Source organism: Mixophyes fleayi, chromosome 1 (assembly GCF_038048845.1).
Source record: "Mixophyes fleayi isolate aMixFle1 chromosome 1, aMixFle1.hap1, whole genome shotgun sequence".
Classification (NCBI taxonomy): Eukaryota; Metazoa; Chordata; class Amphibia; order Anura; family Limnodynastidae; genus Mixophyes; species Mixophyes fleayi.
This window is the reverse complement of record NC_134402.1, coordinates 86,595,255-86,608,664: the sequence shown is the minus strand read 5'-3', so window position 1 is coordinate 86,608,664 and position 13,410 is coordinate 86,595,255. Positions and strand designations below refer to the sequence as shown.

The 13,410-nt window shown below is 40.7% G+C and overlaps 1 protein-coding gene across 1 annotated transcript; it reads right to left on the bottom strand.

Annotated features, from left to right (window-relative positions):
* Positions 1 to 1,518: 1,518 nt before the first annotated feature.
* Positions 1,519 to 10,158, bottom strand: LOC142113149 (uncharacterized). Its single transcript, XM_075193988.1, has 4 exons — positions 9,635 to 10,158; positions 9,164 to 9,247; positions 8,183 to 8,686; positions 1,519 to 1,601 (listed from the first exon to the last, which is right to left on the bottom strand). The coding sequence occupies exons 1-4, from the start codon at positions 10,137 to 10,139 to the stop codon at positions 1,519 to 1,521; spliced, it is 1,176 nt and encodes a 391-aa protein (XP_075050089.1). The 5' UTR covers positions 10,140 to 10,158.
* Positions 10,159 to 13,410: the final 3,252 nt, after the last annotated feature.

The following is a 13,410-nucleotide window of genomic DNA, read 5'->3' as shown; positions in this document are numbered from 1 at the left end:
GTGTTTGTGTATATTTCTACTCATGCTTGTGTAATATATTTAAGGAGCGCACTCAAGAGTCCAATAAAATAAGTTCATACAAATACACACAAATTCAGGTCTACTGGATAGAAATTTGTTATGTATGCTTTGCACTATGTATACATTGCTGTTCATATCATTACATAATACTTTATGAGAACAATGAGAACAATGCTTTGCATGTCTCAGACATTGGTTTTGTTATTTATTTTAAAAAATGTAACTTAAATTTCTGACCCACTATCTGGTCATTTGGATAATTTTATTTACAATAAAGGCCAAGGTTGATAGACATTTTTCCCAGTTTTTTATAAACCAGGTCATAGTATAGGTAACGTCACTTACGGTATACACACAACTAATATGAAATAAAATACTGCATTCTGCACATTTTTCTTGAATAAAATATTTTTCTGCTACAAGGACAGATGTGAGACATCAAAGAACATAATTGAAGTTGATGAATGTTTTTAACAAAATGAAGACAGGTACTAAGATGTTCAAAATGCCCAGCCAAATTATGTTATAAATCATGTTTTAGAGGGGGGCATGGGGTTAATCTGTTTGATTCACTGTACATGGCTAGAGAAATACATTACACTGCTTCCTAGTAAGCAGTCTATTTCTCTGGCCTTGAGGAAAAATGTTCAGGAAAGAACACTGCTATGAATTTTAAACATTACTATTGATCTTCAGAGACTTTACTTTGTTTTGTTTTTAAAATGACTAATACCAGAAATGAACTAGTTTGTGTAATATATCAGCTTCACTTTATACAAATAGTGTATATTAACAGAGTAGATCATATAAAACTATAATTGTATATGTGCCTAAATAGATACACATACATGCACATAAGTCAATGCTCAGATGGACGGGAGTCCTAGAAATTGGTGTTTATATTTACTTTACCAGGTTAGTAAATTGTATTGTCATCTGACCAAAATAAATTCCTAACGATCAGTAAATGATTGAATTAAAAGAGATTTATGACATTAAATTAAGATGTATCAGAGGAAATAAATAATACCAGCAACATATATAAATGTGTGCTGTTACAAGTGGCAGGGTTAGTTAATGATGCAGTGGAAAGGAGAGAGACTTGAAAAATGATGGAAATGGTAATTTAGAAGCAGAAACAGAGGCCAAAAAAAAAAATCTGTGCCCCCTCTCAATCTCTCAAAAATAGATATAAATGATACAGAAAAAATATTAATAACATTTTTTACTGAAAACATGGGGGACCCATGACATAAGCTTGGGACCCATGACACCAGAATACAGTAATATTAATATTATATTGATTAAATAAGAAATATATAATGAAATTAGCAAAGAGCTAAAAGCCACCGAGCAGACTGGCAAATGTATTAGTCTCAAAGCGCTCCCCAGGCAGAATGTCAAATGGTCATTGAAAAACAGTTGCAGAACTGACCCCACATTCAAATGCAAGCAGACATTCAAACAGAGTGATTGATGTTATCAGGGGAGTGGGGTTCATACGGGATGTGAAATGGTTGATGTATTTCCTTTCCTAAGAAGACTTCTTTCTAACCCATCAGTCCATGAGCTGTGAATTTCTAAAATGATATGTATTTAGTCAACAATGAAATACCCATGTGTTGCAAATACATTAATTCAAAGGAAGTGGAATCAGTCATTTCATTAATTGTTTCCATCCAACTTAATCATTGGCATTATATGTACAATGAGTTATAAAAGTGATAATGTTATATACACAAATATATATTTCTCTGTCATATTTTTCATCAAATATGCATGGCAATATATTTTTTGTTTTTAATTGATTTGAGAATATATTATACATTTTTGCAAGAGGGCTGTCTATAGCAAGTAATAGGCATAATTATGTAGTTCAGGAGCTCCATAGACGAATATCACTCATTTTTTCCAATATAAGGGTTGAATTGCCTCTTAATATATTAAACATGAGGGTAAGATAGATTATATGCATATTTATATGGTGCACTAGTAGTACTTTAGTAAATTATAATAAACCAGAAAATATATTATATAATCAAATAAAATATATTACTGCAATCTATAAATAATATACCGATTGCTAACAATGCTTTCTGTTATGCTACTCAAGCAAAATATTGGTTAGTGAATGCATGCTGAGAGTATTCACTGTTCATTCTCATTGTTATATGTGCTGCTGCTAAGAAAGGAACAATATTAATTTGCTGTGTGTGCAGTATTTTTAGAAGCTTGGTATGATTATATTTGCATCTATAGTGAGCTGTTATGGATCTCATTTTCTTCAATGAAAATAAAAATGAAACACCTGCCATGCCTAAACACATTTTTCAGAATAACTATATTATGTTTTTAATAATATAACAAGAAACAACTTCAAATATAGGTATTCAACAATGTCCAAATTGCTGCAATGTTAGTGCTTAATCCAATATGGCTGGATATATCTTAACAATGTACATCACTAACAGCGAGTTTCAGTGTTCATAGGGAAGTCAATTATAAAAGTAAAGCAAATAACACAATTAAGACATTTAAAATTGAGAGTGAATATGAATTAAGAGCACTATACATTATCTATGTGTCCAACAAATCAATATACTATTCATTTACCTAACTGTAAGAAAGCCTATTGAATACACAGCTGCTGTCTTTCTGATTTTTGAAATGGCCCCTGTAAAATCACACTTTGTAGGAATGCAGATCCTGCTGGAAATGGGGAAATAGATTAATATGGCTGCTACTGAATAACAGGGCTGGTTGGTGAAGTTAGGGGAAAACAGACTAATTAATTAAATATGGATGCTATTTAATATTGGGTGCAGAAGGAGGAATAATTATTATACTTGGGTGGTATTGATTTAATGCCATAGCTGGTTAGGGGGAGGGAGGACTAGAGTGTTCACTTGTTGCTCTGTTTTCCAGGAAGAGAATAGTATCTCTTTTCCAAACAGGGCCCTGACATTCCATGATCTGGCCAAGCAGCAACTGTGCTTAAGACACCAGCAACAGTAGGTTGTCAAAGCTACAAGTAGGGTAAATAAGCACTCTCTGACAATTATACCGATACTGGTAGGGCAGCTCCAATTCTGAAGGACTGTCCTGAGCTGTCAGAACAGGTATGTTCCACTTCAAGCTGCTCTGCCCAAGAAGGGGGAGCCGCATGCACCAAACAGTGGTTATTCAACAGAAAAAGCTTCCTTTGTCTGTTTAACAATCACTTAATAGCATTCTAAAATTATTTCCTCCCTCTTCATCAAGCAATTAGTATTAGCATTGTGGAAATAGATCTGGGCCCAGATATGTCCAGGAAAGAACACGACCACAAGTCATCGTCTATTGATAGGATGGTACGAACAGGAGCAGTAAGGATCATTTCTGAAAGTACAAAATTGCAGGTCTGCAGAGCAAATGATGATTTGTGTTATGTGCCCTTTTTAAATTAATATACTCGATTTAGCATCGCAAACATGCATTTTGCATATGAAAATTACTACAATGGCAATCTAATTGCAAGTTTGGCACATTTTTATTTTTTGGAAAAAGATGTAAAATTAGTTTTAACAATTGGAAAGAGTGCATTTATGGGGACTTTGTCTGGCTTGTGGGCAGATGCAGGGCATTTGTTTTGGACCATGAAAGGAAGAGGAGGTGGTCTAGTGCTAGGCTTTCAAAATACACACACCCCTCTGTAATTTGGGCATTCATACTCTGGTGGCGGCATACACTGGGGCAGTTGGTTGGACTATCCCCCTGGCTAAAAGTTATCAGCCACCCCCCTGGCTACATCTTCAAATGCACTTTCTCATATAAAGTTTTCAAGGAATTTGTAAAACGCATATTAATGAAAGTGTAGCCTGAGACCAGATCTCCATCATCTGTGCCAAACATATAAAATTGAAGCCCATTTGCTTGGAGATAAAAGGTTCTGCAGCCACAAGGAATGCTCTTTCTTCACTCCTTTTATTATACTTAAATATCTTGTCCTGTAAAACAAACTATTTATTTTGCATGTGAGAGCTATATGAGGCACACGTGTGCACCATATTTAGCAAGGAACACCCCCAACCATATTCAGCAAGAAATTCACCAATCTTTAGAAGATACAAATGTTTATGCCTCGGAATATTAATAGATAATGATAGGATAAAAGAAGAGGAGAGTGTATTGGAATTAATCCAATTATATTTTATGTGTTTTATTTCTACATGTGCGGCTTTTCAAAACATTGCATACTCCCATTTATTGTGTTTTATTTATCAAGCCTATCCTGTGGCTAACGTACGGTTAATGACATTATTAACTGTTACAAAACAGCAAATAAAATATACACAACGTTATATTGGCGCATAGTAGTCCTCAAGAGCATATAAAAAATAGAAATTTATATAAATATATTAATACAGAAAGCAACTCTCACAGGTATACAAGGAAACTTTGAGTTCCCTATTGAATTGTATAAATAATAGGAAAAAAGTACAGCTCTTAGTGTTGCCTGCAGTACTAATTATAACAATCACACCTCAAAAAACATATAAAATAAATGCATTACATTTATAAGTACATTAAAGCCGATGTTCAAAAAATGTATACATATATATATATATATATATATATATATATATATATATATATATATATAAATACATACACACGTATATATATCTATATCTATATATATATATATATATATATATATATATATATATATTGTAACAAAAGGAGGCATTTAGCTGGCAATATGCAGAGAAAACAGGGAAGTAAAGTAAAACATTTGTGCAGCAATGCACCTAGATTGAATGTAAAGACCTATGTGTAACAAACAATAGTTTAAGTTTGGTTAACTTACATGATAGAGAGATCCTTCCTCTCAGCAAACAGACAGAGTGGGTCTGTTTAGTGCAAACAGAGCCAGTGATGGGGCGTTTCCTTTTAAAGAGAAGGTGGGTGTGTCACCTGTCCATCAAGCTAAGGCTGGGAGAGGAGTATCAGGTATAAAAGCTTGTTTGTATCATTTGTGCAGGGAGATCAATGCTGGGGAAGCTGGCTGATCTTGAGAGAGCTGAGCTATGTCTAGCTAGCGTTTAGGGTCTCTAAGAAATGCTGTGAAATCTGTACCTTGTCAAAACATTTACCATCCTGACAATAAAACTACATAAAAAGGAAGAAGTTGTTCGCATGTGCTTCTGCAGTAGCGGGCTCTTGCCACAAGTGGTGTCAGGAGTGGGATGCTCCGGGAAGCAAGTTTCCGCTACCCAACCCGCGCAGACGTCAACATGGAGGAAGTACTGAGAACCCTCGTGAATGTGGCCGCTGTGCAGCAAGAGCAGCAAGCTCAGATGCTACGAGTTGCTGAGGCACAGGTGGAAAACACAAATCTCTTAAGAGAAGAGTTAAGCCAGGTGAGGCATGACAGAAATGAACCACCTGGTTGGGTTCTGCAGAAAATGTCACCAGATGATGATGTAGAAGCATATCTGGTGTCTTTTGAGAGACTTGCAAAAAAGGTAAAATGGCCTCCTAAAGATTGGGCTGAGAGACTGGCGCCTTATCTGACTGGTGAAGCTCAGCGAGCTTATATGGATCTAGATGAGGAAAGGGCCTATGATTATTTGTGCCTAAAGTCTGAGATATTGGCTTGCATTGGAGTTTCGGGGCCAGGCCAAGCCAAGTGCTATCACCAATGAAGCTATGATAAAGAAAAACCGGTCAGAGTGCAAGTGGCTGAGCTTTCTAAAATTTTAAAGAAATGGCTGCAGCCTGAGGAGAATTCGCCTTCTCGGATTATTGAAGTTCTGGCGATAGATCACTGCATCCGGGGGCTGAACCACGATTTGCAAAGGTGGGTTCTGCAATCAGACCCACAAACTTATGAAGAGCTTGCCACCATGGTAGAAAGGTTTTGTGCGCTACAGCAAATGACTAAAGAACCTGCATTTGTGCCAAAGCCGCTGCCACGCCAAAAGCCAGGTTTGGCAATCCTTGCTACAGGGCCCAATTGCAAAACTGCTACGGACAGAGGGCCAGGTGCAAAGCTGTCTAATCTGAAGTGTTTTGAATGTGGTGAGCCAGGCCACTTTAAGGCAGAGTGTCCTAAACTACAGGAACCCATGGACTGTTCCGTGGCACATATTGGGCCTGCATTTCCAAGCTGTTTACCATAAGTCCAACATCAGGAAGTCCTTATTTGTTCCGGGTGACTGTGCTAATCAACCAAAACCTTGTTCTCACCGTGGTTGACTCGGGGAGTGAAATCTCATTGGTTTTTAGCTCTGCCGTACCCGAAACCATAACTTCTCGGTTGCCCAAGGTGAAGGTTCTTTGCGTACATGGCACGACAGAGGAGTATGAAAGAACAATACTACCAGTTACACTCAAAGACAAAACTGTTATGGTGGTAGCTGCCATAGCACCTAAACTCCCATATCCACTCATTTTGGGGCGAGACTTCCCACTGTTTAATGATGTCCTCGGTGAGTGGATCCGGCCGGACATGCCGGCAACTGATGCAACGGTCAGAAGCCCAGTCTTAAAGGAATCGCCTAAGAATCCACAACATCTGGACATCGATCTTTGGGAACCGCCAAACCGGAATACCATCCTGGGAGTCACAGCAGGAGTTCCACAAAAGCATTCACCTGCGGGGAAACATGGACAGTCCAAACTAGCATTGGTCGGTGATGTCGCAGATGAGCCCATCCCGCCTGTCAGTGAGGATACGGACTGATCCGCAATACTAATCTTGTTTCCTCTGCAGGACTTTGCTCACGACCAACTTAATGATGCCCCTTTGGAACATGCCTTTAAAAGTGTGACTGAGGTAAATGGGGTAGCGAAATCCGCCTAGCCTGCAGAAGGTATACCATATTTTATTGTTAAAAATAATTTCCTGCATAGAGTTGCTAATGTACAGGGGGAAAAAGTAGAACAATTAATGGTTCCTCAGGTCCATGTACTCCTAGGGCTAGATTTACTATCAGGCGTGTTTGTAAACCCGCCGACTTTCGGCGGATTTGGCGGCGGTTTAGCCATCGCCGGATTTACTAAGGCTAAACCCGCCGTCCAAACGGCCAAAAATGATGTTTCCAAACCCGCCTCTGTATACATCGCCATGACGGTTTCAACAATGTTCAACATACAAACAGCCGGATTTACTATTAGGGGGTTTATAAAGCCGCCGGAAAACCGCCATTCAAAAGACCAAAATGAAAGCGCTGCTTGTGAGCGGCGAGATTGTTCAAACAGTGTGCTGTTTCAGATATTTGGGCAATCAGAACAGAAGGAAAAGGGCCATTTCATGTTCAAAGTTTTTTCCTTTGGGATTATATATGTTAAAAGGCCAGTGTCTTGTAATTGCAGTGTTGTTTTGGTTTCTTTTTCTCTTGTGTCTTCCCACCATGCAATTTATTTACTGATTTAGTAGAGGGGTGTTATAGCGTACCTTTGTACTTTGGTAAACTAGGTTCAGGTTACTAGAATAATCTGGTTGGGTGGCTATGTATGCACCTGAAAAGGGGTTTGATATTATCCTGGCTGGCTGTTTGATACATAATCTAGCAATACATCAACTTACCCCACCGATTATTGCAGTAGACAGTGAAGAAGAAGGGGTCCGTGTCACATCTGGTGATGTGCAGAGCACAGAGGGCGGAAGGGAGATTAGAGACCGTCTAATTGCAAACTACTTTACGTGTAAGTACATAGTATGAAAAACATTTTTTGCTCAAAAATGTGTTTTATGTGAGTGCAATTTTTATATTTTATTTTAAATGTTTTGTAAATTGGAACCTTTAAAAACAGGATAGTGTGTACTCCTCATGTGGTAAATATGAACATCCCTGGATTGTGACAGTCAGAGGTCAATGTTTAAGTGAAATTAGTGCATAGTTTTTAAAACATCAGTATACTCTTGTTTAATTAGCAGAAAAGAAACACTGACACCATAGAAATTTAACTTCATTTATTGCAGAACACAATAAATAATAACGTATAATGCTTACGCAAACTTGTGAAAACATGAAGCAATAATAATTATTGCACTAGCGACGTCTTTTTGCAGGCATATCACAATGCTTGGTGCCACTCTCTCCCCTCCCTCGCCCACCCCTGGTGCGAGCACCTCTCCTTGGAGGAGTACTCTGTACAGATGTGCTAGGCGTACTAGCGGTACTGGTGGTGGATGAAGAGATAGGTGCCGGTAAACGGGCTACAATTTCTGAATGTAGTTGCCCTGCCAGCCGGGTCACATTGGCATTCCCCTCACGTACTGTGGAATGTAAGGCCTCCACAGCCCCAGTCATTTGGGCCAGCTGCAGATTGGTCTGTTCTAAAGCTGTTGCCAGACGGTTGATTCCAGCAGGGAGTTGACTATTGGAGCGGTGTATCCGCCTCAACTGGGCCGCAATTTGGGACATGTGGCGAGTTTGCCTGTCCATGAATAATGTCTGTTGCTGCTGGAATGCGCCAATAGACAGCGCCATTTCTCTGGCTGGGTCCATAGGTGCAGGTGCAGGTTGGTGGTGTGATGGTTCAGCAGGGCCAGGTGAAACTTCCTGGAGGCCAGACACAGGGGCATCCACTGTTACCAGGGTGATGGTTGTTAGATCCTCTGGCTCAGGGGACATTTCCAGGGACTCCGCCTGAGGTGGCTGGTATGAAGAGGGCCCTGTGTATGAAAAATGACGGTAAGTATATAGTATATAATATGTTTGTATATTGCATTCTGAACACTGGATAGGAAATAATAATCTTTAGCAACTACAGATTCTTTCACAATGTTTGCATTCCTGATTTCTAGTCCTATGCTACCTGCTTACGAATGAACTTATTATCCTTTTAATACCCATTATCATTTGGACTGTGTAGTACATGCTGGGTTATTTTGACTAAACTGCATGCTATAAAAAGTGGAGATGTTGCCTATAGCAACCAATCAGATTTTAGCTGTCATTTTGTTGAATGCAATAAATAAAGTAAAGGTATATTCTGATGGGTTTCTATAGGCAACATATCAGTTTAGTAAAATGTAGCCCTAACTTCTCATTGCAAACAATAAAAAGAAAAAAAAAAAAACATTGACAGCAACATTTGCACAGAAAATCAAGTAACTCCATTATTTCTCTCCTAAACAGAAATCACGCACCTGCTTGCTCGTCTGTGCCCGAATCTCTCGCTGAAGGTGGAGGTGTAGGTCTGGCACTGGGACTGAACTGCGGTCCTGGCGATTCTGGATGTATTAGAAAAAGCATACAATGTATTTCCAGAAAAAAACAATTTCCAAATATACTGTTTATTGCACAAATGTGTTTGCAATTTTTGTATATTTTTTTCTATGAGAAAAAAAAACCTTTACAAACTATTAGAGGCAAAAATACACTTTGAAAATCAAAAAAAAAAAAAAATAATAAGAAAAAACGTTTGCAAAGAGAAAAGCAGTTTTAAAAAGAGAACAGTAGTTTTAAAAAGAGAAAAGCAGTTTTAAAAAGAGAACAGCAGCTTTAAAAAGAGAAAAGCAGTTTTAAAAAGAGAAAAGCAGTTTTAAAAAGAGAAAAGCAGTTTTAAAAAGAGAAAAGCAGTTAAAATACTGTTAGGTTAAAAAAAACAAATAACTCACCAACTACTTGGCCAAAAGAGGGCGAGTCGGTGTCCTGGACATTTATGCCCTCTACAATTTCAGCCGGCATTATCTGGCGCAGCTCCTCCTCGTACGTGGTGTACTCCATACGAAGTGGGGGGCCACCACCCGTGCGCCTTGTCGACCTCCTTTCCTGGGCCATCTTCTCTTTAAGCCTCCTCTTAATATCAGAGAAGCGCTTGCGGCAGTGTGCCACTGTCCGCTTCAGTGGGCCCACCGCGTTCACGGCATCACAGACTCTCCCCCACAGTTGGTGACGCTGCCTTAGAGGAGTCCGGGCTGCCAGGTTCCCTAGGATGACCTCGTAGCAGGGAATGATGTTGTGCACCAACACACAATTCTCATCATGTGAGAAGCGCACATTCCTCCCTGTCTTGGTCTTCCTGCCCTGTCCTGTCTCCTCAACCTCTCCCTCTCCCTCCTCTGACCCCTCAACCTCCATCTCCCTCTCCTCAGCCTGTTCTCCCCTCCTATCTCTGGACATTTTTACCCAGAAGACAGAAAAACACAAAACACTGAAGGACTTACAAACACAAAGAACAAACTACACTACCTACAGACACACTCTCCACACAGTCACACACAAGTAACACAGACAAAGGACAAGTCAAATACAAAAAATACAAGACAGAAAATAAATGAGAAAATAAATGTACAAAACAGGAAAAAACCACAGGACTACTCACACTTCAAACAGATATCGCTCCACCAATCCACCAAACTCCAACTCTCACCAACTCTCAGCAAACCACTATCCTCCAAACTCCTCTCACAAAACTCCTCAAACCCCTATCAAAGAAAAAGTGTCAGGCCAGTGGTTTATATAGGGCTTGTGATGTCAAATCTCCTGATTTTTAAAATAGCCAATAGTAACAGGCCAGGAGACAGGTGTAATTTTCAAAAAAACCGCCTTTACACAAAAGCGCCGTCATTTAAAGCAAAAGCGCCATGTTCTATTCAAAGCCGCCGGCGGCTTTGAGCATTACATCCCGCCGTTACATCGCCGGCGGCTTCAAATTGAAGCTGAAATGCGCCCATTAGTAAATCCGGCTGTTTGCAATGCAAACACGCCGGAAAACCGCCGCGATGCATGGCAGTTTGAAGCCGCCATGCATCACGCCTGATAGTAAATCTAGCCCCTAGTGTTAAAAGCAGCACACACACGTCTGTGGGGGACACCTAGGGGAGGATAAAACACGGGAACGAGTTCTGCTTAGGTTCTACTGGCCCGGTGCACACATGGCAGTCAAAAAGTATTGCCGGTCCTGTCCCATTTGTCAGAGAACCTGTCCCAAACCCATGTACAGGGCACCTCTCATTCCAATACCAATAGTACAAGTTCCCTTTGAACGGATAGCTATGGACCTTGAGGGGCCACTGAAAAAATCTGCACGTGGGCACCAATATATACTAGTGGTGCTTGACTATGCAACCAGGTATCCAGATGCAATTCCCCTACGAAACATAAAGTCCAGCACCATAGCTAGAGAACTTGTATTAATGTTTACACGCTTGGGAATACCCAAAGAAATTCTCACAGATCAGGGTACTCCATTCATGTCTAAACTGATGAAGGACATGTGCCAGTTGCTAGGGGTTACGGCGCTGCACACCTCTGTATACCATCCACAAACAGATGGCTTGGTGGAACACTTTAACCGCACATTAAAGCACATGCTCAGGAAAGCAGTGGCTCAAGAGAAAAGGGATTGGGACACTCTTATTCCCTATTTGATATTTGCCATCCGTGAGGTACCTCAAGCTTCAACAAGGTTTAGTCCCTTTGACTTATTGTTTGGGAGACAGCCCAGGGGTATCTTGGATATGTTAAAAGAAGGGTGGGAGCAGCAAGGTCCCAGGTTGCCAAATCTGGTACAATTTGTGTCCCAAATGTATAAGAGGCTAGGAAAGATAGGGCCCATTGTGCAGCAATATGTAAAAGAGGGTTAGGAACGACAGAGAAAAAGTTATGATAAAAGTGCTGTTGTTCGATCTTTCAAGCTTGGGGACAAGGTCCTAGTCCTGGTTCCCACCCAGGAAAGCAAACTTTTCGCCCGTTGGCAGGTTCCATATGAAGTTCTAGAGGCTGTTGGTCCTGTCAATTACTGAGTCCGCCAGTTAGGTAGGAGAAGGGAGGAGCAAATATATCATGTTAACCTCCTTAAACCTTGGCATGATGAGGAAACCTCTCCTCAGGTAGTGAGTACTGCCATTGAAAAGTCTGAAGTGCCCATAGAGTAAGCTTTGTCTGTTCAGCAAAGACAACAGACTGAAGAAATGATTCGCCGGAACAGGGATGTCTTCTCTTCCATTCCTGAGCGCACTACCTTAATTGAACACGACATTGTCACTGCGCCAGGAGTCATTGTAATGCAGAAGCCGTATCGTATTCCAGAAGCCAGACGGGTGGACGTGAGAAAGGAGGTCGAGAAGATGCTCCAGTTAGATGTAATTGAAGAGTCCACTAGTGAGTGGAATAGTCCCATTGTGCTTGTCCCGAAACCCAATTGGACAATTAGGTTCTGCAATGACTTTAGGCGCCTAAACAGTATGTCGCAGTTTGATGCCTATCCGATGCCACGTGTGGATGAACTAGTGGAAAATCTTGCTGGTAGCAATTATTTAACAACCCTTGATCTAACAAAGGTTTATTGGCAAGTTCCCCTGACTTCCACGGCCAAGCCAAAGACTGCATTTTCCACCCCTGATGGTCTCTATCAATATAAAGTCTTACCCTTTGGGTTGCATGGGGCACCTGCCACCTTCCAAAGGGTCATGAATAAGTTGCTACAACCTCACACAGCTTATGCAGCCGCTTACCTGGACGATATAGTGATTTATACCCCAGACTGGGGATCACATTTAGCCAAAGTTGAGGCGGTCTTAGCTTCATTAAGGTCAGCAGGGTTAACAGCTAACCCAGAGAAATGTGCCATAGCGATGAGAGAAGCCAAATATTTGGGGTACGTTGTTGGTCGAGGGCGTGTAAAACCCCAGCTAGACAAAGTGGAGGCAGTCAAAAATTGGGCAAGACAAGAAAAAAAGTCGCAGTTAAGAACCTTTTTAGGCTTAGTAGGTTACTACAGGCGGTTTGTAAGCCACTTCGCCACTAGAGCTGCTCCACTTACGGACATGTTAAAAAAAAGTTGTCCAGATAGCTTAACCTGGTCTGATTCTGCAGAAACCGCCTGGTCTGATCTTCGGTTAGCTCTTTGTTCCTCCCCAGTTCTACAAGCACCGGATTTTACCCGGAGGTTCTTCCTCCAAACAGATGCTTCTGGTGTTGGCTTAGGTGCAGTCTTGTCACAGGAGAAGAATGGAGTAGAAAATCCTGTCCTGTACCTAAGTCGTAAGTTACTTCCAAGGGAACAAAAATATGCCACTGTGGAGAAAGAATGTCTTGCCATAAAATGGGCTACAGAAGCTCTGCGCTATTATCTCCTAGGCAGAGAGTTTACCTTAATAACAGACCATGCACCATTGAGATGGATGCAGAGCAACCGGGAGGTAAATGCCAAGGTAACCCGCTGGTTCTTGGCACTACAACCTTTCAAGTTCTCAGTAGAACATAGACCTGGAATTCTACACAAAAATGCAGATGCGTTGTCACGAAAATATGCGCTCCTCGCGAAGTCCGCGTCCCCCTACTTGGAGACGCTAGGTGGAGGGATATGTAACAAAAGGAGGCATTTAGCTGGCAATATGCAGAGAAAACAGGGAAGTAAAGTAAAACATTTATGCAGCAATGCACCTAG